This window comes from Echinops telfairi, unplaced genomic scaffold (assembly GCF_000313985.2).
Source record: "Echinops telfairi isolate 266 unplaced genomic scaffold, ASM31398v2 ScPeMD7_7356;HRSCAF=8355, whole genome shotgun sequence".
In the NCBI taxonomy this organism is placed as follows: domain Eukaryota; kingdom Metazoa; phylum Chordata; class Mammalia; order Afrosoricida; family Tenrecidae; genus Echinops; species Echinops telfairi.
In genome coordinates, this window is record NW_022111256.1 from 1120426 (window position 1) to 1140481 (window position 20056).

Below are 20056 nucleotides of genomic sequence, written 5' to 3' on the forward strand. Positions count from 1 at the left end.
GGAGGAGGGGAGGCACAGACGCTCCCTCCCCTGGAAGAGGATGCACAAAGCGACACCCACGCACGCGCACACACCCACCCACCCACACACACACACACAAAGAAGACACCCCTCCCCGCTCCACACCAGAGGCTGGGCAGGATTGCAGAGCAGCAGCACACTGGGTCCAGGGGCAGGGGACGCTAGAGTCTTGGTGTGGACAGGCGGCCGGCCCTCCCTTACCCTTCCCGCTCTACTCCCAAAGTTTATAATGTGGCCCCTCCCCTTTGCTTGGCCCTGCTCTAGGCCTCCAGCTTTTTCCCTGCGGCAGGGGACAAAAAGAAAAAAGGTATAGAGCAAGGGGCCGGGCGAAGCCCATCCCACAGCCCCATCCCTCAGGCCGGGTGGTCTGCCCCTGCCCCCAGTGCTAAGGGTGAGGGGGGCTCTTAGCTGGCCACTCTCTGATAGAAATAGATGTAGCCCAGGTCCTTGGGGGGCTTCTCGGAGGCACACACTTTCTGGTCATTGTAGATCACCCATCTGGGGAAGGGCAGAAAAGGATGCACATTTCATGTTGGATCGGTTTCACCTCTCAAGGCACAGTCCCTACAATTTATCCTGATGCTTTTGTTCTGCCTGGGCCCCCAAACCTACAGCCTACCTGCTATCCACCTGAAGGGAGGGTCCCAATGCCACCAGGGTCTTTTCCCTTATTGTGTCTTGGGGTCCTCTTTTATCTTTACAACATTCCTATAAGGCAGGGGTCGGCAAACTTTTGGTGAAGGCTGGACAGTGGATCTCTCAGGGTTTACAGGTCACCTGCCCTCTGAGCGTGACTTAGTCTAGCTTCTGCAGCACAAATGCCGCCATAAACTCAAAACTCAGTGTCACCGAGTTAATGCTAACTCACAGCGAGCCTCCAGGACAGGGTAGGGCTGCCCCTGTGAGTTTCCAAGACTGTAACTCTTTACAGAAGTAGAAAGCCCCGCCTTTCTCCCAAGAAGCTGCTGGTTTTGAATTGTCAACCTTTTGGATCGCAGCCCGACACATAGCCATGATGCCATTATGGCTCTGAATGCAGCCAGAGCCAACGCCTAATGATGAGGTATGGCTCTATTCTAAGAAGACAGAATTGACAAGAGCCCTTCGGCTCATTTGCCCATCTCTGCTGTAAGTTACGGTCCAGTCTGGGGGTGTTTGTGCCCCATATCACAGGTTTTCTAAAAATTTCTTCCACAAGGTCCCTACGGATTCCCACCTCCCTTTCCCCACTGAAGGTGCCCACGGGCAGCCCCTCACCTGCCCTCCTTCTTGATGTGGCAGACGTAGTGACCACACATAGTAGAGGTGCCCATGTGGCTAATGAAGGCAAAGAGCTGATACTCTGGGGAGAGAGAGGACAGATGACAATGAATGTGGAATGCCTGCATGCCACTCTGAGGCTCAGGGCATGTGGCACATGCAGGGCACTCTTCAAGCCCCACCCCCAGGAACTGGCCCCTGGGGAAAGCAGCACTGCATTCCCAAGAGGAGCAGTGGGCTGGCTAGCTCCTCCCAGCTGTCCCATTTGTCTCCCGGGCCCACTCACTTCCAGGGCCGTCCCGGACTTTAGGTCCTACTGGCACCGACTCTGAGATGGAGTCGGCAGCGGAGCGGCCCTCTGAGATGTCCATGGCGGCTTCCGCGTCCAGGTCATCAATGTGGCTGAAGATCCAGTCCACGGCCCGCTCTAGACTATTGTTCTTGGAGAAGAAGGAACCGTTACTTTTCTGAGCACATTCTGGGGCAAGCAAGTCATTGGGGAGAACTCACTGCAGTCACCAAAGGACACCCAACCCCTGGCCCCCCACCACGCACACAATCCTCTGCTCGGTCAGACCGAGTCTGGCTCTCTGCTCCCCGTGGCAGCCCATACCGTGGCCCGGAGAGCCTTCAGGGCCTGGTCCTGGGAGAACCCCATGGAGACGATGGTGCTCACACAGTCGTCGGGCGGGGGCTCGGCGCCTGTGCTTATGGAGCCCGGTCCACTGGAGCCAGGCAGGATGAGGGGGTTCGCGAAATCTGTCAGCGGTAAAGAGCTGAAGTGTGTCTGCGGGGAGGATGGTAGCCCGCCCTGCCCCGCCCCGCTCTGCCAGCCAGCCTACCTGGATCATCCATGTGTGACATGACCCAGTTCATGGCCGCCTCGGCCCCGCTGTTGCCCGTGTAGTAGACGGCTTTGCGGCAGGCATCCATAGGGAAGCCCATCTCCACCAGTTGGATGATGACGGATTCGTCCAACATGGGTGCTGGTGGGGAATGGGGGGTGGGGTGGGCACACTGACTGCTCCCTTCCATAATGCACCCACAGCCCTTTCTCCCAGCCATCCAAGTGCATGCATGCCCCTCATCAACCTTATCCCAGAACTAGAGGGACCACACAGCTATCCCAAAGGCGCAGAAGGGAGGTGACAGGGCTTGCTCAGAGAATGGCCCAGCTTCTGCTGCAGGGCACTCACTCCCCCCCCACCCCCAAGCAAGGAGGTAAGGGGACTTCAGAGGCGATTAACCAGGGCCACGGCCACCCCTGGGGAGAAGGTGGCGGGGTGTGCTCTAGGGCGTCCCCAGCTTGATCAAAAGGACAGAGGAAACCGGAAAGGGAAGACGAGAGGAGCACAAAGGACAGGGTGGGGAGGCAGGCAGAGAAGGCCCCCCATCAGCAAGGAGAGAGACAGGCAGGAAGAGTCACTAACATGTCGGAGAGGAGAAGTGAGGGGAGCAGAAGGAGTCTTCGTCTTCGTTGCCATAGAAACCAAGGCTACCTTTGGGCTCATCCGGAGTGACCAGGGGAGGGGCAATGTCAGGCAGCTCCTCCTCACCGGGCTGCAGCCCTGTCCCCCGCAACTGGGAGATGTCCAGCTCTTCCGGCATCTCGATGGACACGTCTGCAAAGGGAAGGGCAGGGCGAGGGTCGCCTCGGCGGCTCTCAAGAACCACTTCTGGGGAGCTCACTGCTGGGTCATGAGGAGCTACCAAGAGCAGGCCCGACCTTAGACGGCCTGGCTCCCGGCTTGGGGGGGTTTACTACTTCGGAGGAGCTCCACTTCCTTGTTTGGGAAAAGGAAGTCAGACCAGTAATCTCTCCAGGAGCCAGAACTCACTGCCCAAGACTCTCAAGGTAAAAACATTTGACCGGTTATAAAAACCCAACTATGGAAATCACGTTGGTTGGGATTGTTAACTGCGAACTTGAAGACGCCTTCTAACGTTTCTGAGTCAGCGTTGTTTTGCACCAACTCTAAACTATGGAAGCTCAGAGGCCAGTCTGAGAAGCAGGGATTACAGGTGCTACGGCCCCTCCTGGTTCCTAGCATTCTCAGCGTCACCTCCCTCGGCCCGGGCACCATACCCAGCTTCTTGGGCACCCAGTCTAAGCCGAAGGTGAACTTCTTGATCTGGATGACCAGGTAGTCAGGGAATGAGGCAAATCGTGTGGTCCTAGGGAAGAGAGAATGTCCTGGTACCCCGAGCATCCCATGGCTCCCCTTTCCTCATAGCCCCTTAGTCCCTCCTGGGGGGGGGGGGAGACCTAAAAGCTCAAAAGATCCCCCACCACACTCTCCCTCCGCAGGCGCGGACACAGTACAGGGTAAGTAGTGAATTCCCTTCCGACCAGGGCTCTCTTTCCCATCTCCAGCCTGTGCCAACAACATGGCACGCCACCACAAAGGCTGTTTCTGGCAATCCTAATTCTGTCCCTAAGGGCCTGCACTCAACCACGACCAAGGGATGAAAGCAGACCCACAGGGTGGGGGAAAGCCGTGGCTAACCGCTCCGGAGCCCTACAGAGGGCGGCTCTGAGGCAGGAGGGGCTGGATGGCTGTAGGTGATGGGTGTACCAGGGGAGAGGGAAGGAAGGGGTGCGGGGACAGGGCAGGTGACAGACACAGCAGTCACCCACGTCTACTCCTGCCAGATCACCAGCCCCCAAAGGACTCAGCCTGAGGTTCCAACAACGCAAGGTGAGAACAGGAGACATTTCACAGCTCCCAGTGCTCCCAAAGCCTTAGGCCCAGACGAGCAGGGCTTACTTGAGAGCTACTGATTTGGCCTGCAGGGCGGTGCTCCAGAAGTCATCCACCTGCTCGGGCGCCCCGTAGGCCTCCAGGCAGGAGCTGAAGGGCACCTGGGCCCGGACCAGTTCCGGCAGCGGCAGCTTCTCCTCCTCGGCTTGCCGCTTCTTCTCCTCATACTCCAGAAGCTCCTCTGGGGCAGAAGGGACCAGTGGGGCCCTCGGATGGAGGGCATCGACTCTTTTCTCCCCCAGCCTTGCCCGCAGGCTCTGCGGCCATGCTGACTACAGCTCCTCTCCCCTCCCAATGCCCACTAGACCATCAGCCACTTTAGGGTCTTGCCTCTCCTTTTCAACACAGCTTTGGCCAACAGGCTGTGTTGGTGGTGGTTGTTGTTATTGTTGTTAGGTGCCATCAAATTGGTCCCAACCCAGAGACGCTAAACCCAACAGAACGAAACACTGCCCGGTCCTGCCCCAGCCTCACATGGTCCCTATGCCTGAGCCCCTGCTACTGTCACCATGTCGATCCATCTCTTTGAGGGCCTTCTTTTTGCTGCCCTCCCACTTTACCAGAGGAGCCCTGGTGGCTGAGTGGTTACGGGTTGGGCTGAGATCCAAAAGGTCGAGAGTTCGACACCATCAGCAGCTCCTCAGGGGAAAGACGGGGCTTTTTATTCCTGTACACTGTTGCAATCTGGGAAACTCAGGGGCAGTTCTACCCTGTCCTAGAGGGTCACTGTGAGTTGACACTGGCAATGGGGTGATGTCCTTCACCAAGGACTGGTCTCAAGCTGTGGGCAAGGTGAAGCCTATGCATCCCCAGTGACCCTGGAAGCAGGGCACACCGGGAAGCAAGCTGGCCCTTGGGGCCAGGCCTTGCCTCCATCGGATATGCCCAGTGCTTCTCACAGAGCACGCCTGCCACTGCTTCCAGCCCTTGCTGAGCACACACTACCTTTGTTCAGGGCCGCATCCACGGGCACCGGCAGCTGCATGATGTAATCAACTCGCTGGGTGTACTTCACCTTCTCTGTGGCCAAGCACTTGATCTTCTCCTCCACCAAGAAACGGAACACTTCATTTGGGTTTTCAGAACTCCGGCAATTCCTCTGTGGGGAAGACACAGGGTGGGGAGTTCTAGGCAGCCAGGCAGGGAACAGGAGGCTGAGCAGGTTCACTGGGGGGGCAGGGGAAAGGGGGAGGAGGTGGAGACAGCCTCGAGGATGCAAGGGTGGAGCAGACTGACGTCAGCTCGCGACTTTAATGCACACGTGCCCCTCCTCCACAGGCTGGCCCACGGAGCACTGTGTGGCTAGGCTGCCATGCTGGTTATTTTCTTTCTGAGCTCTGAGCCCTTCTCTGTGATTGCATCCTACAGGGCTGCAAGCTCAAGGTGTACAAGCACGCCCTCACTAACTATTCTCCGTTCGTGCAGACTGTCTGGAACAGGGGGAGGCCCGGGCGGTGGCAGGCGGGCGGGGCCCCGACAGGAAAGGATGGGCAGGAGGGAGAGGGAGGGAAGCAAAGGGGGACGCATTCGAGGAGTGTGACTTTGCGAGTCTCCCTCTGGCCCTCACCTCGACCATGTTGATAAGGTGGAGGAAGAACTCCTGGGCGTCCTGCTGCCGGTTGGTAGAGAACTCGGGGTGACCTTTGCCAATGAGAGCTTTGAACATCCGAGGGGCAATGCCATCCTGAACTTCCTGGGGAGTGAGGGTAGGGACTCAGCTGGGCTTAGCCCGTCCGGTAGCTTTTAAGGCACCCAGACCTCAGTCTCCCAATAACCCCAGCATCGGCAAGGGGCAGAGGCACCCCAACTCACTTTCTGTTCAGACACCTGCTCCCCATCACCGGACTCCAGCACTGGCTTGGAATACTCTCCAGAGAGAAGACCATGGCCCAGCTTGGCCCTGTGAAAACAGCCAGGAGAACCAGTTAGCTCCAGTCCCGCTGACGCCCGCCCGCCTGCCCGCCCACTGCCCCTCGCCCTCGATGGTGGCCCACCTCAGACAAGTCTCAAGGGTGAAAACCTTTGTGTTCCACAGGGACCAAGACGAGGACAAACAAGCCAAGAGGACAGCCACCCAAGAGCTGGTGAGTGACCAGGGGGTACCTGCCACCCACCCTCAGGTGTCCATGCGGGAGGGAGTGCACACCCCCGCTGAGTGGGAGGGACTCTCGGACAGAGGGCTACCTACACCTGGGTGCTGAAGTCCTGGGTGGGGTCTGTCGGAGCATTCTGGAAGATCCTCTCCAGCTTATCCACATACCTAAGAACCAGACAGAGATCACTGCTTGGGCTCAGAGGAAAAGAGAAGCGAGCGGTGATCTACTAACTCACAGAACAAGCTCTCCGCAGTGTGAGGTTCCGGGTAGCAGAACCTCGGAGCCCACATCTCTGTCGCCTTCTCCACTATGCCAGGGCACAGCACTTACCAGGGGGAGGGCAGCTCAGGAGTAGGAGAGTTAGTTCCCAGTCTACCGGGCAGAGCTTGCTGGTACAGTCTAAGTTTTCGAATTTGTGTTGGATCCCTCCGAATTAGATCAACCCACTGCCATTGACTCGATCCCAACTTATAGGACAGGGTAGAAGGGCTCGAGACTAAATCTTTACAGGAGTCAACATCCTCATCTTTTCCCCACACGGAAGCTTGTGGGTTTGAACCACCAATCATGTGGTTAGCAGCCCAACACTTAAGATGCCGCCAGGGCTGCTTCCCAACTAAGGCAGGAAACATTTACGCTAAGAATCTGCCTTTCTTCTTCGTGGTCCAAACCCTTCCTCTCAAGTGCTACTTGTCCATCTTAGGCGCTCATCCAATGTCACTACCCCTGCTAACCCTGGAGTCAGATGCGCGGCCTGCAGAGCCTGGGGATCTGCTGGTGTGTTCTGCCAGGGGAATGAGTGCAAGGCTGGGATGTGGTGACACACACCAGCCACGGCACCCTAGAACTGTTCTGAGACTGGGAGAAAGCGCACACCTATTGAGGGCGGCTGAAGGAGGAGATTGCCCAGAGGCTGGCAGCCAGGAGGAGAGCTGAAGGGATTATGGGTGCAGAACCCTGGGCCACTGTGGGGAGAGGGTACCACTCACTTCCTCTGGAAGTCGGGGATGCTGAAGAGCACCTGGACCACGGAGTTGAGGTAGCAGCTGTTACCCAGGTTCTGGATGCCGGTGTAGCCTGGCCCGAACAGGGGCTTAAGTTGCACACCAGACTCCTGGATCAGCTCCCACTCACCAATCCGCTGGTTCATATCTATCTCCAACTCGGTCATCGTCTTGTCTGTCTGCAAAGGCAGGCGCACTTTAGACTGGGCAAGACACTCACCTGGCCCTTTTCACACTGACCTCTCACAGGGTCAAATACAACTCACCTGAAAAGTGAGAGGCCTGTAAGCTATCCAGGCTGGGCCACACACAACCTGCTCAGAGGCCTATTCGCCTCTGCTGGTAGGGGTGCTGCCCCCTACTGGAAAGGCCCTTCCCCTCCTGAAGTTAATCCTGGGTCACCTGCAGATTTCACTCCGATGCCATTTCCTCAGGGGCAATCCCTGATCCCCCAGACCTCCTGCTATAAATGACTGTTGCGCCCCTACCCCTCTTTCACAGCATGCATCCGTCTGTCTGTCCATCCACTTGTTTGTGCTGACTATGTGATTACCACTTGCCTTTCCCCCAGAACACAAGCCTCTGAAAGCGGGCCCACACTTGTCGTAGGCACTCCGTTAGTATTCGCTGGAGGAACAGATGATCCTACGGAGTTTTCCACAGGAGGCCCACATTCGAGGGCATGTTAAACAAGTTGGTGGAAAAGGGAATGAAACGATAATGGCATTTCCCCACGGTCGTTTCGAAGCCTTCCCTTGTATCTTGGCTACTGGGTTAACTGTAGTACCTTGCTGCAAATTCTACCCTCTGCCTCAGGCGGCCCGTCACAGGGCAGGGGTAAAGTTGGCAGTTCTCACCTTCTGCATCTTCAGCATGTCAATGCCAAAGTGGGACAGGTGCTCAGCTAGGTTGGGGTCCAGGACCATGTCATCCTCATCGTATGAGTACACGTCTAGGGCAGGAGGCAGGGACAGAGTCAAGAGGGTGGACTGTCATGGCCACCAATCCCACTCCCTGCCCTAGAGGGACAGGAGGGCTGGGTGCCTGAATCACAGTGCGGTCACATGCCCTTCCAGGTGAGGCGCAAGGGAAGCTGGGCTGGAGACTGGAGTCACACAGAGTGAGGGCAGGACTGACCTGTCTCACGTCAGTACGGGACTAGGTCCAGGGGGTTAACTGAAGATTTAGTCTCATCTTGAACATCCTCACTTTGCATTAAGAGGATGTATTCACGTATGTACTGGTGTCACACAAAACGAAGACATACATAGCACATGTGTGTGTGGAAGGGGGCTACCTGCTCCGTCGGGCGTGATGGTGCCCAGCTTGACAGCCAGCGGGTAGCCTGACTCCCTGTAGTGCTCCACAGCATGGTTGTTGCCCCCACTGCCGTCGAAGTAGCGGCGGCCGCACAGGATGGAGCCATCGGTCAGGTTGAGCCACAGGTTCTCCTTCATGTCGCACTTGGAGCACTTCCAGCCACTGCCCAAAGAGGTGAGTGGGGAGGGAGGCTGGGGGTGATGCGTGTGGCCAGGAAAGGGGGCTCTCACCTGCCCCAAGAGCCCTCCCACCTGCTCTCCTCTGGAGGGGGCCCTGCTTTGTCAGTCTCCTTCTCAGTCCTGCCCTTGGCAAACCCGCTCTCCCACCAGATCCCCAGCAAAAGGTGGCTCTTTGTCTTTGCCCTGACAGTGGTGCCCCAAGGTGTAAGGGCCAGGCCTCACCAGGGCGGGATTCGAGCAGGGTTGTCCAGCTGCTTGAGGTTGAAGGCGTGCTTAGACACCTGCCGCACTTCCCCATCCCAGGCCTGCACCTCCTGCTTGCGGGAGGCAGAGTCGGCCCGCAGCAGGGCATCTATGGCACTGGTCACCTGTGGAGGGGGACGTAGCGGGTCAGAGACAGCACCCAGTTCTGTGCACCTCCCTCCCCACCGTGCTCTTCAGCTCTGGTGATGCTCACCCAGTACCTCACTACTCTGAGCACCCCTGCCCTGGCCCCACCATCTCTGCTGCTGGGGCGGGAAGGGTCTCCTACCCGCTCTCTGACCCGGTCCGGCAGTCCTCCCAGTCCCTCCCGGGCAATCTCCAGGTAATCAGGCAAAATGATAATCTTCACATCCTCTTCGTATTCAAGCTTTTCCTCCATGAGGTCAAACCCACCTTCCATACCTGGCAGGACAGGGAGGAAGAGGAAGAGTAGGACAGCCGCCACAGGTCAATGCCCCCTCTTTATCCCCTCCTGAGCTCTAGGACCCTGTGCGGGGGTTTCCCTGATGCCGCCGAGAGGGGGAGGGAAGGCCAGCTCACAGGAGAGAACAAATGTCCATGCTGCTCACCAATAGCCAGTCTGGTAGGTTTCTTCCGGGGAGGGTCTCCGGTGCCTGTGGTGGTGTCCTCCTCTTTCTGCAAGGGGGTAAGAAGAGCAGGCTCATTAAGGGCACCTGATGCCAGGGAAGGGAAGACTCCGAGGATGGATGGTGGGGGACTAGGAAGAGGTTGCAGCAGACAAAGATACTGAGCCAAGTGTGTGTGTGAGTGAAGTAAATCTCTATGTAACAGTTAAGCTCAACGGTTGGGTAGAAATTGGTAGACCCTGTCCCGTCCTCCCAACTACTGCCCTTAGTCACCCCCATCTCACCCCCAAGCCTGAACTGAGCTCATCCCCTTGACCCAACTTTCAGCCACGCAGCAGATGGGGCTACCAGGTGACCAATCACACCAGGGGAGTCCCGCCTCCTTGGAACCATCAACCGTGTGAGCTCAAAGGACAGCATTTTCCCAGGGATAAAGCTCTGAAGGGAGGAGGGAGGAGGGGAGGAGAAAGGAGACGAGCAACACAGGAGGAAGGGACATGACACATGGGCTGGGAGACTGTGGAGGTTGCCAGCAGTGTCACAAAATGCAACGAGCCACAACTGTTGGGCAGAAAACCAAATACCAAGTATAGGAACAAGTCACAAAACATTGCCATTCCAATATCTTCCTGTGTGTGGTTAAGTGACATTAACTCCGTTCACCATGTTCAATCCAGGTTTTCAAGACACACAAAAGTAGATAAAAAAGAGGACCCGAAGCCAGTGGGTAAGAAGGGCAGAGGTTGTAAAGCAGTGCTTTGTGGGGTGTGTCTGCGCCACCCTCTGCCCTGTCCTTACCGGGCGCCGGGTCCGTCGGAGGTGCAGGTAGACTCGATGGCCCGTCTTGTTGTAGTGTCTCTCCACATATTGTTTCCCGAAGCCGAGGAAGGTGCTCATGCAGATGTACAGGCCCCCCTCAGACTCCTGCAGTGCAAGATACACAGGCGGATCAAGTCTGGCCAGGTAGGGAAGTCAGAGACCTGGAGCTAAAACTCCTGGCTTCCAGAAGGTAGGTTCTGTTTTCTAACACCGTGTGGCCCTTAGCAAGTTGGTTATCCCTCTGTGACTGTTACCTGGCTTAGATTCTCCCCATCCCCTTTGATGACTTTGATAAGAACCAAAAAGGCCATCAGAGGGCTAGCTAACATCTGAGTCACCATTCATCCTTTTTGTTCCTTTGGACACTGGTCCCCTCTAGTCAATCCCAGAGAACTCACTTCCCACTCCTCTTTCCAGAGTCAAGAGATCCCGAAAGTAAATGGCAATCAACCATGTGTACTGCGAGCACCAGGGATGACATTCAGAGGGGAAAGGGTCCTTTCTTAGGAGAGAAAAGATGTTCATGTCAGACAGTGGAGCAGTTAGGGACACCCAAGACAAACAGGACCTGCCCTCTAGGATAGGGGAGCAGATTGCAGCACCAGAATAGAGCTTGTAACCCTTGTGCTTGCCAGCAAGCACAGACCTTTCCTATACCACATTCTTCTTGGGGGGTCAAACGGGGCCACCCTGTGAACCCTCCACCTCCTCTCCCACTGAAGCCTGATCAATAACTACGATCCCCACCAAAGTGCCATCTAGTTACCTCTAACCTCAAGGTCACCTTCTTCCCAAAACAATCTAGCATCATTAATGAGGCAATTGGAACGAGTACAAGCCAGTAAGAAGACCAGGAAAGACAAAAGGTCTGAAGAGGGAGGGTGGGCTTCCTCCCAAGGCTGAAAAAGCTCACATAGGAGCCTTTGTAGTAAACAGAGGGAGAAGGTGGAGGAGGAAATTGGAGACAATAACAGTCTTCCCAGAAAGTCAAGGCTTTGAGTAACAATAGGCATCTTCTTCCCAGAATAAAAGGCTCAGTGGCCTTGAAAATCTCCCTGCAGTGAAGTGAAAACTAGGACGATGCGGAGCCAGTCCTGATCCCAGATTGCTCTGCGCCACTCCCTAGAACAGCATGGGCTGCAAGGTTCACAGGCAAACAGTGCACTTCCCACCACCCGGGAAGTCACCCACGGGCCTCTCACCATGAACCGAATGTAAAGATCATCAAACGTGGCAAAAACGGTCAATTAGGCAACTAGGTCACCAGCAGACCTCTTGACTTGGCGTGAGAGAAGGAGAGTGTCAGAAGAGTGTAAAAACTTCTTTTAAAGTAGTCAACGTTGTGACCGAGGAGAGAGGCGGCAGGGAACGGAGTGTAAGGAGGCACCCACCATCTTCTACCATATGCTAGGAATGCAGAAAACCACTTCCCTCCCAAGGAGGAGGGCGCTTGAGAAATCCATGCATTTGAGAATCTGGAGGAATGTGGGAGCTCTGTGGGGATGAAAACTCCTCTGTTGGAACTAAAAGTTGCCGAGGGCACCACAGACGGTATGGCCCCTTGAAGGTCGGCTCGAGAAGTCCTTTTTATCCCTTTGTTGAAGCCCCGATTTCAGAGAAGCAGCACATTGTCTGAGACCCCATGCAAGTCCAGCAAATCGAGCAAGCCCCAAATGACAGCAGGGCTCCTGAACTGGGGCCTTCGGTGGTGCTGCTGTACTCAGCAGTGGTGAAGCTTGAACAAGCCTTCCCCCTCTGACTTGCAGTTTTCCAGCCACGAGCTGGTCCGGCTGAACACCATGGGCAGGGCCCAGTCGTGGTTTGAAGGGAGGGGTGGCAAGGGGGGTGGGGGGCGGGTCCCAGGCTGCTGTCCTCTCTGTGCAGGCTCCGGCCTGGATGGAGCTGCTGCAGGGAGGCACCGGGTGGAGCCTGCAGAACGTGAAGCGCGGTGTGGGTGGCAGTTTTGTCTAACTAGTCAAGAGTGGGAGCCGGGATGGGTAAGACTCCTTAGCACCCACCAAGAAAGGAAACATTTCTCTGGGAATGCCTTCAATGAGGTGTCCCATTTTCTCTGTACTGGGGTGCTGCGAGCAAGGTTCACCTCTCATTATCAATGACCCACCTCCCCGCCCCAGGTCCATATTAACCACGGGTGGTTTCCCTAACGCGGCCTTTCTCTATCCATCGACTTCAACGCCCCTTTCAGACGACTAGCCGCCTAGCAACTGCAGACACCACTACCCCTCCACCTCGGCTCAGAATAGGGGCGGGGGTCGCCCCCATCATGAAACTACAAAACCCAGAGAGCCACGCGCAAGAGCCCAGGGCAGCTCTGAGACTTTCTCAAGGGGCCGCACGGGAGATGTAGTCCGAAGGTCGGGTTGTGCCCTTAGTTGAGGGCGGCGGAGGGGAGTGAGCAACAACAATCCCCACAGTGCTCCGCGAGGGAGGGAGCGGATTTGGAGAGCGCGGTCGCTTCCGGGGATAGTAGTCTGACGACGGGCCCAGAGAATGAAATGCAACGGGGCGGAGGAGCGTGGGAGACTCCAAGTCCCGTGGTGCACCGCGGGGAGGCGGCCGCTCAAGCCTTGCAGGCCCCGGCAGAATGACCAGGGCGAAGGAAGGAAGTCGTGTTCGCTGCGGACGTGGGGAACAAGCTTACCGGGGTGTCGAAGGAGAAGGCGCACTCGTCTTTGTGGACCCGGTCTCCAGGCTTAGGGACGCGGATTGTTGGTAATACTGATATCAGCGCCTCCTCACACAGCTCCGCCATGATACCGGCAGCGGCTCTTCCACACGGCGGCTCCCACCGTTCCCAGTCCCCCACCCCCTTTTCCTCGCGTCCAATGAGCAGTACTGATTAGGCGCATGCGCCGAAGGGAAGCCGCGCGAGAATGGCAGTTGGGCGGGGCCTGACTGCTAGTGCCCCCCCCCCCTTCTGCTCCCACTCCTGACGAAAGCCAATGAAAAGCGCTTCTGACACAATTGATAGTGGAAAGAACCAGTCTCACTTCTCTACGGTCTATGCGTCTGTCGAGCGGCCAGGCGGGACCCCGGGTGTGGGCTGCAATCCCTTCGAGTGCCTTCTATAGGAGAAATTGACAGATATTTAAGCCAATCGGTCCCAGAACCTTTGCTGGGGACTTGTCCAATCAGAAAATACTAAGTGACTAAAAAGCGATTTGCCTTCCTAATATTTGAAAAAGGCCTGCCCCATGAGGCTGAGCTTGGAACGAGTTAGTATCGAGTGATTAATAGCTGCTTCGACCAATAACTATTCCTATCCCACTCGTCTCAAGCGAAACCATCCTAGCTCCATCTCCAACTGGTTTTGAACATAACAGCGTGATCGTTTATGGTTTCTCTCTTGGTTAATAAAATAATTTGTCTTTGAACCTGGAGGTTTCAAAAGCGAAAACTAGCGCTCAAAGTCTCGCGATAAGCCAAGTCTCCGTCCGTTGGTCCCAGGACCCCTCTGATTGACGTGCTTCCAGTCCAATGGTAACGTCCATAGCAAGGGGACGCCAACGTCGGGGTAGCCAATAGGGTCAAGGCAGGGGGCGTGGCGGGAAGTTTGAAACTTAGCTTCGGGAGTTGAGACTCGAGCTCCGGTGGACTCGAGGTGGCACTGGGGCCCGGTAAGTGATTTGAATAAATTAGGGGTCCCAGGAGGCTTAGGATGCACCTCCTGGTCAGCTGCACCAGCCATTAAGCCCCGCAAGTAGCTCTTGCACAGCGGCCGGGAGGTTCCTCCCTTGGACACTGGGAAGATCGGGTTGTCCTGGGTCAAATGCGGGCCCGATCCTGGTAAGAGCTGAGACCTGAGTCGCTTCTCGCAGGCCTCCCTTCCTCTTTTCGAGCCGGGCCCTGCCCCAGCCCGCTTTCCTGGTGGACATGGGCTTGGCCAAGAGCGTCCCGGTCACCCCAGCGCGGTCTCCGCCGCACAACAAGCTCCTGGCTCGAGTGGCGGACCCGCGTTCTCCGAGTGCGGGGATCCAGCGCACACCCATCCAGGTATACTGCGGGGCGGGGAAGGGGAGGCGAGGAGCAAGTGGTTGCGCCCCCGCCGCACTTGGCCCTGAGTGGACCCTAACTCTCGCCACCATTCCCACTTCGGGGCTTTCTTTTGCACCTTCTCAGCCTGTGTGGGGTAGGTGCGAGGACTTTGCAAACTCTCCCTGGAATGTCTGCCCGAGGCCAAGGGCCTGGGGAGAGGAGAGTCCCAAGCCAAACTTGGCCTGCTTGTGGTCGTCACAGGTGGAGAGCTCTGCAGAGCCAAGCCTACCATCAGGGAAACAGCAGGAGGGTCCTAACTCCACGCAGGACTGCGATCCGCGCTCACCTACCCTCGGCATTGCACGGACACCTATGAAGACCACCAGCGGTGGGTTCTGGGCCCTGGGTGGTGGGTCTCAGGACTCCTCCAAGAGAATTCTGTTGTCTCCCCAACTCCTCGCCTCATTCATTTCTCCACATTGCCCCCTCTCCCCTGATTTCCCTCTTCCAATTCCCTCACCCACCTGGGCAGGAATGCCACAACTCCTGTGTTCTTTTCAGCTGGTTGAGGGATCTGTGGCAGCGGGTCAAATGTGTCCCACCTCACGTATCTCCTTTAGAGCCTCCGAGCCCACTGGTGAAGCAGCTGAGTGAAGTATTTGACACCGAAGCTCCCCAGTCAAGTCTTTCCCCAGAGCCTGTTCTGCCCCCAGAGCCACCTTCATCTCCCAAATTAGACTTACCTCTGGGCACCCAGGTCTCGAGAGACGATCTGATACCGCCTCTGAGCCAAACAGAGCTCCCCTCCAAAGAGGTGTTTTCCACAGAGGAAGCAGGCCAGCCTCCAGAGAGCCTGATGGCCAGCCAGGGCTCAGAGAAGCCCTTGAGAGAGCCTGAGACGCCTCAATCTTCAGGTACAGAATCTTAAGGACAAGGTGTCCATCAGAGACACCAGGAGAATGTGCTATGCTAATGTGAAAGGAGTCAAGTGGAAGCCACTAATGGGGGTCCTTGCTTTAACTCCCAACCCACGCTAGGTTCTAAATGCACCCGACGGAAACCCAAGGGCAAGGGCATAGGGCGATCCCCTCTCACTATCCTTCAGGATGACAACTCCCCTGGGACCCTGACACCACGGCAGGTAAAGGGAGAGGGGGCCATGGTGAAGCAATCCAGTCCAGGGAGTGGGGGACCCTTTTACTCGGATCTTCCCACTCGCACACTCTCCTTTCAGGGAAAGCGGCCTTCTCCCCTGAGTGGAAACGTTAGGGAACTCAAAGAGGGGCCCCGCCTCGGAACTAGGCGACTAATGAAAACCAGAGGGCAAGCGTGGGAGCCAAGCCAGGGCCATGACAAGGAAAACCAGCACTTTGCCCTGGTGGAGAGCTAGGCCCTGCGTGACCCCAGTACTGGAATCACCCGGAGCTTCGTGATGTTGCCTTTCTCTGCCGAACTCAGAAGTAGTGTGGTTGGTTGGTTTTTTTCTGACTCTTCTACACCCCTCGGTTGGGCTTCCTTTGAGAGCGTGATCGGACCTTTGTTGTTAATGTTTCTTGTATATTAAAGGAAGTAATTTAAAATGTTTTTTTAAGTGTTATACCTAAACCTTGTGCTGGGTCTTCTGGGTAGAAAACACCAGCCAGAAGAGCCTGTGCTCCCCGGTGTGAAGGTTCCCTGCAGCTTCTCTCCCTCCTTGACCTGTCCCCTTGCTCTCTCCAGGCATTCATCCCCATACATTCTGATGATTCCCAGGTCTCTCTAACCATGACCCTTTATCCAATTACTCACTGCCATCAGCGGCTTCTGACTCAGTGATCCTTCAGACAGGGTAGACCTGTCCCCTGTGGATTCCCAAGACTGTAACTTTTTTTTTTTGGGCGGGGGGGCAGGAGGCCTGTAACTCTTTACAGGAGTAAAAAGCCCATCTTTCTCCCATGGAGCAGCGGGTGGTTTCAAACTGCTTGCCTTGTGGATCCCGGCCAAATGCATAACCATTGCACCACCAGGCCTTCTACCAGCCAGCTCCAGTTGGTCTAAAATTAAATTTATCATCTCCCGCCAGCAGCTGTTGCTCATCTCCTGTTCCAATATGCAAGAGCATCGGTCATCCATTTATTCAATTCCAAACCTTGGCCACCATTTGCAAGCCTTTCCTCAGAATGCCCCACATCCTAGCACTTGATCAATAATTTTCTATCTAGAATCTCATTCCCATTCTTCTCCCTTGCCCTACCTCTGTCCCCATCACTCTTGTGATTTTACCACCTGCAGCCTACCTGGGCTCCAGACACCCCTCCCTCTAATTCAACCCACACAGCTGGTAAGGCTGTCTTTGTGAAAAGTTGAGCCTTTGTGACTGGCATAGCACGACTCTGCTCAAGACTCTTCAGTGGCTTCTGGCACTTAAGAGCCTTTTATAACCTTACTCCTGTTCAACGGCAATCCACACACACACACCGCAGGCAGGCTGTTGGAGAACCCACTCCCCCACCTCCAGGTGAATACCTTCTGCCCCTGATTCATCTCAGACTCCACCCCTACCCCACCCTACCCCCAGTTCGCCGCATGTCTTCTCATCTTTCCCAAGTACCAGCCTTTATCACTGCACCTGCAATGCTTTGCTGCATCGCGTTGCCTGTTGGCTCCTTGAGGCCCAAGCACAATGTCGCCTGATAGACACTTAACAGTTTTTGATTCAGTGACAGAGTGGCGCCTGGGATCTGAACTTGTGCTAGAAACCAAGTCCATTTCTTCTTGCCCGCCTGTGACTTTGCTGCTCTTGAGAATTACTTTGCTAAAGCCATTACCCTTGCACCCAACCCTGTTACTTAGCCCTGTCCTGTCTTGACTAGGCTTTCCCTGCAGATAAGCACCTCTAATTAATTGTGACTCCAGCTCCCTCCACCAGGCGTCTCCTCCAGGGAGACCAGGACTGCAGTGGGGTCCCACAGAGTTCTAGTTCCAAACCTCTTGCATCAGTGGAAAGGGGAGCCTTTGGTTCTCTGAGCTTTACTGGTGAAAAGGACAAGGCTGCCTTCCATGGGTGAAGAAGTGAGATTCAGGTGTTTGGGGACTTAAACCAGGATAGAGCCAAGCATAAGGAGCCCTGTTGGTGCCATGGGTTAAGCATTGAGCTGGTAACCAAAAGGTCAGTGGTTCAAACCCACCAGACACTCCACTAGAGGAAAATAAAGGCTGTGTGCTCCTGTGATGACTTACAGTCTCAGAAACCTTCCGGTACAGTTCTGTCCCATAGGGTTGTTGGTGGCATAATGGTTACTTGTTGGGCTGTGATCAGCAAGGTCAGCAGTTTGAAACCACCAGCTGCTCCAAGGGAGCAAGATGAGGCTCTATAGCTTTACAGTCTCAGAAACCCACAGGGGCAGTTGTGTCCTGTCCTATAGGGTCGCCATGAGTTGAAACGGACTGTTTGTTTTTTGGTACGGGGTTGCCATGAGTTAGAACTGACAGTGTGTGTGTGTGTTTTGGTACAGGGTTGCCATGAGTTAGAACTGACAGTTTGCTTATGTTTTTGGTATGGGGTCCCCATGAGTTAGAACTGACAGTTTGTGTGTGTGTTTTGGTACGGGGTTGCCATGAGTTAGAACTGACAGTTTGCTTATGTTTTTGGTATGGGGTCCCCACGAGTTGAAATGAACTGTTTCGTGTTTTTGTTTGTTTGTGTGTGTGTTTTGGTATGGGGTCGCCATGAGTTGGAACTGACTCCATGGCCGAAGGTTTCCGTTTGGTTTGAAGCCAAACACAGACATAGCATGGCGCTACACTTTATTACAGGTGCTTTAGGAGAGAACACAGGACAGTAGGAAAAGGGGACCAGGTCCCCAGCGGCACCCGAGCGATGTCACAAGGTCAGAGCTAGGGTCCAGATTGAGCCACCTGAACCACCCAGGTCAGAGCATTGGTAGTGGCCGTGGGGAAAGAGCTCGGACTTGGAGACTCTAATGGACCTGGCAGGGCTGGAGCAGGAGAGGGTCCGTTGTCCTTGCTCAGTAAGGGGGAGGCTGTGGGACTATGAGGAGGGGGAGACCAAGGGAGAAGACACCACCTCTGTCTTGATGCTGTCTCTCAGGGGCACACTCCTCAAACCCCCCTGTGGGCCAGACAGAACGCTTGGTGGGAAAAGCAGCCAGAATATAGAAGAGGAACCTCAAGGAGATGCAGCTGGGGGTCTCCATGGCCTTCTGCCTCCCTCGCCTGCAACCTCCTCAGTTCCAGACCTTGAGGAAGCTGTCCCAGGAACCTGTGGCCATCGCCATCCCATCCGCCGTGATCCCCAGGCAGCTGACCCTGTTGTCATGGCCAGACAGGATGCCTGAAGAAGAAGGTCAGGGTTAGCCTGCCTCCTCGCATGGCTGTGGGAGAAAACGTGTGTGTGTGTGCACATACAGGGGTCATCGGTTAGCAGGCTAGTTATCGGACTTTTAGCCCCTGGAGAAGACTGAAGAGGGTTACTCTAAGTAAGAAGGGGGTTTCTCTTGAGGTCAACCCCTCAAGTCTGCGATGGTGCCGGGTGTGCAATGAGGAAGACAAGGGCGGGGGTTACTCCCATATGTGGATGGGTCCTGGGAAACAGGGAAGGCCCTTCAGTCCCACTCCTTGTTTGCAGATGAAAAAACAGACCCAGGCATTCAGGAAGTAAGCAGCAGAATTAGGGTTGAGATTCAAACTCTGGGACCAGTGTTGTCACTCGGCACTGGTCGTCCCCGCCTTCCGAGCAGCAGCCACGCTCATGCTGGGCCCAGTCATGGCCCCAGGTTGGGGTCAGGGCCCTCAGGTCTTCCCCGAACGCCTTGATTCTCCCCCACACTTCCATGAGAACACCCTTGGTCTGGAACCTCAAGAACCCAGAAGTGACTGGACAGAGGGGCTGACTCCTGGCACCCATGGGGCCCAAGAGCAACTTTTCTCTGAGGGAAGATGGTCATAGATGGGGAGCTGCGGGCGCTGGGTCCTTGGGCTGGGTCTCAGAGCTACCCACTAATTGAGGCGCAGCAGTGAGTGGGTCCCAACAAGGGGCGCTGGTGTGAGGACAGAGAGGGGTGGCAGGAGGTGGCAGCCTCACCCACGCGCTCGCTCTTCATGGAGTCCCAGACATTGCAGTTGAAGTCGTCGTAGCCTGCGAAGAGCAGGCGGCCGCTGAGCGAGAAGGCCACGGAGGTGATGCCACAGATGATGCTCTCGTGGGCATAGGCCGTCAGCTCCTGGTCCGCCCGCAGGTCAAAGAGGCGGCAAGAGGCGTCGTCCGAGCCCGTGCAGATGGCCTCTCCGTTGGGGAAAAACTGATAGTGCAGGGGGGTGGTCAGGACTCCAGCCTGGGGAAGCCACCACCTGTCCTGCCCTGTCTGGAACCTGGCTCAGACACCACCACCACCACCCTGCCGCCTATCCCTTCCCCAGCACTGGCTGAAAAGGAGCCAGCACACCACACTGTGTTCACAACCAACATTCTTCCCAGGCGCCATTTCCACGTGGCCAGTGAGTGCAGCCGGCGCCGCTCAAGGGGGACCCCAGGGTCAGGGAAAGATGCCACTGTCTTGTCATGATCAACCAGTTCACTCGGACTGAGAACAAGCCTACTTCAGAATGGCAGGGCAGGGGCTCAGCTTAATGTGGATCCACGGGAGGAAAATGGGATGCATGTTCCTGAAGAGGACCATGCACAGGGGGAAACAATAAGGCAATGAGGGCCTTGTTGCAATACTAAGTGAGATCTGAATATATATTGTA

At 55.9% G+C, this 20056-nt stretch overlaps 3 protein-coding genes across 6 annotated transcripts in view; 1 reads left to right on the forward strand and 2 right to left on the reverse strand.

Annotated features, from left to right (window-relative positions):
* Window positions 1–6: 6 nt before the first annotated feature.
* On the reverse strand, window positions 7–13133 carry USP5 (ubiquitin specific peptidase 5). 2 transcript variants are annotated; one of them, XM_004708131.2, is made up of 20 exons: window positions 12975–13133; window positions 10292–10417; window positions 9476–9542; window positions 9175–9308; window positions 8865–9010; window positions 8441–8625; window positions 8001–8095; window positions 7129–7322; window positions 6232–6303; window positions 5856–5943; window positions 5611–5736; window positions 4989–5142; window positions 4050–4224; window positions 3368–3456; window positions 2781–2903; window positions 2124–2267; window positions 1895–2040; window positions 1568–1721; window positions 1279–1363; window positions 7–519 (listed from the first exon to the last, which is right to left on the reverse strand). In XM_004708131.2, the coding sequence occupies exons 1-20, from the start codon at window positions 13083–13085 to the stop codon at window positions 426–428; spliced, it is 2508 nt and encodes an 835-aa protein (XP_004708188.1). In that variant the 5' UTR covers window positions 13086–13133; the 3' UTR covers window positions 7–425. The 2 variants fall into 2 exon arrangements, with proteins under 2 accessions (XP_004708188.1, XP_004708187.1); XM_004708130.3 differs by having other exon boundaries at window positions 2712–2903.
* Window positions 13134–13405: 272 nt separating this feature from the next.
* On the forward strand, window positions 13406–15868 carry CDCA3 (cell division cycle associated 3). 2 transcript variants are annotated; one of them, XM_045296023.1, is made up of 6 exons: window positions 13406–13950; window positions 14152–14326; window positions 14570–14696; window positions 14929–15222; window positions 15346–15449; window positions 15543–15868. In XM_045296023.1, the coding sequence occupies exons 2-6, from the start codon at window positions 14207–14209 to the stop codon at window positions 15696–15698; spliced, it is 801 nt and encodes a 266-aa protein (XP_045151958.1). In that variant the 5' UTR covers window positions 13406–13950; window positions 14152–14206; the 3' UTR covers window positions 15699–15868. The 2 variants fall into 2 exon arrangements, with proteins under 2 accessions (XP_045151958.1, XP_045151959.1); XM_045296024.1 differs by having other exon boundaries at window positions 13406–14326.
* Window positions 15869–18077: 2209 nt separating this feature from the next.
* The window catches only part of GNB3 (G protein subunit beta 3), a 5602-nt gene continuing 3623 nt past the window's right edge, over window positions 18078–20056 (reverse strand). For both annotated transcript variants that reach the window (XM_045296021.1, XM_045296022.1), the window contains exons 7-8: window positions 19392–19608; window positions 18078–18641 (exon numbers count right to left, since the gene is read on the reverse strand). In XM_045296021.1, coding sequence (XP_045151956.1) covers window positions 18535–18641; window positions 19392–19608 — 324 coding nt within the window. In that variant the 3' untranslated portion in view covers window positions 18078–18534. The remainder of the gene's footprint in view (window positions 18642–19391; window positions 19609–20056) is intronic.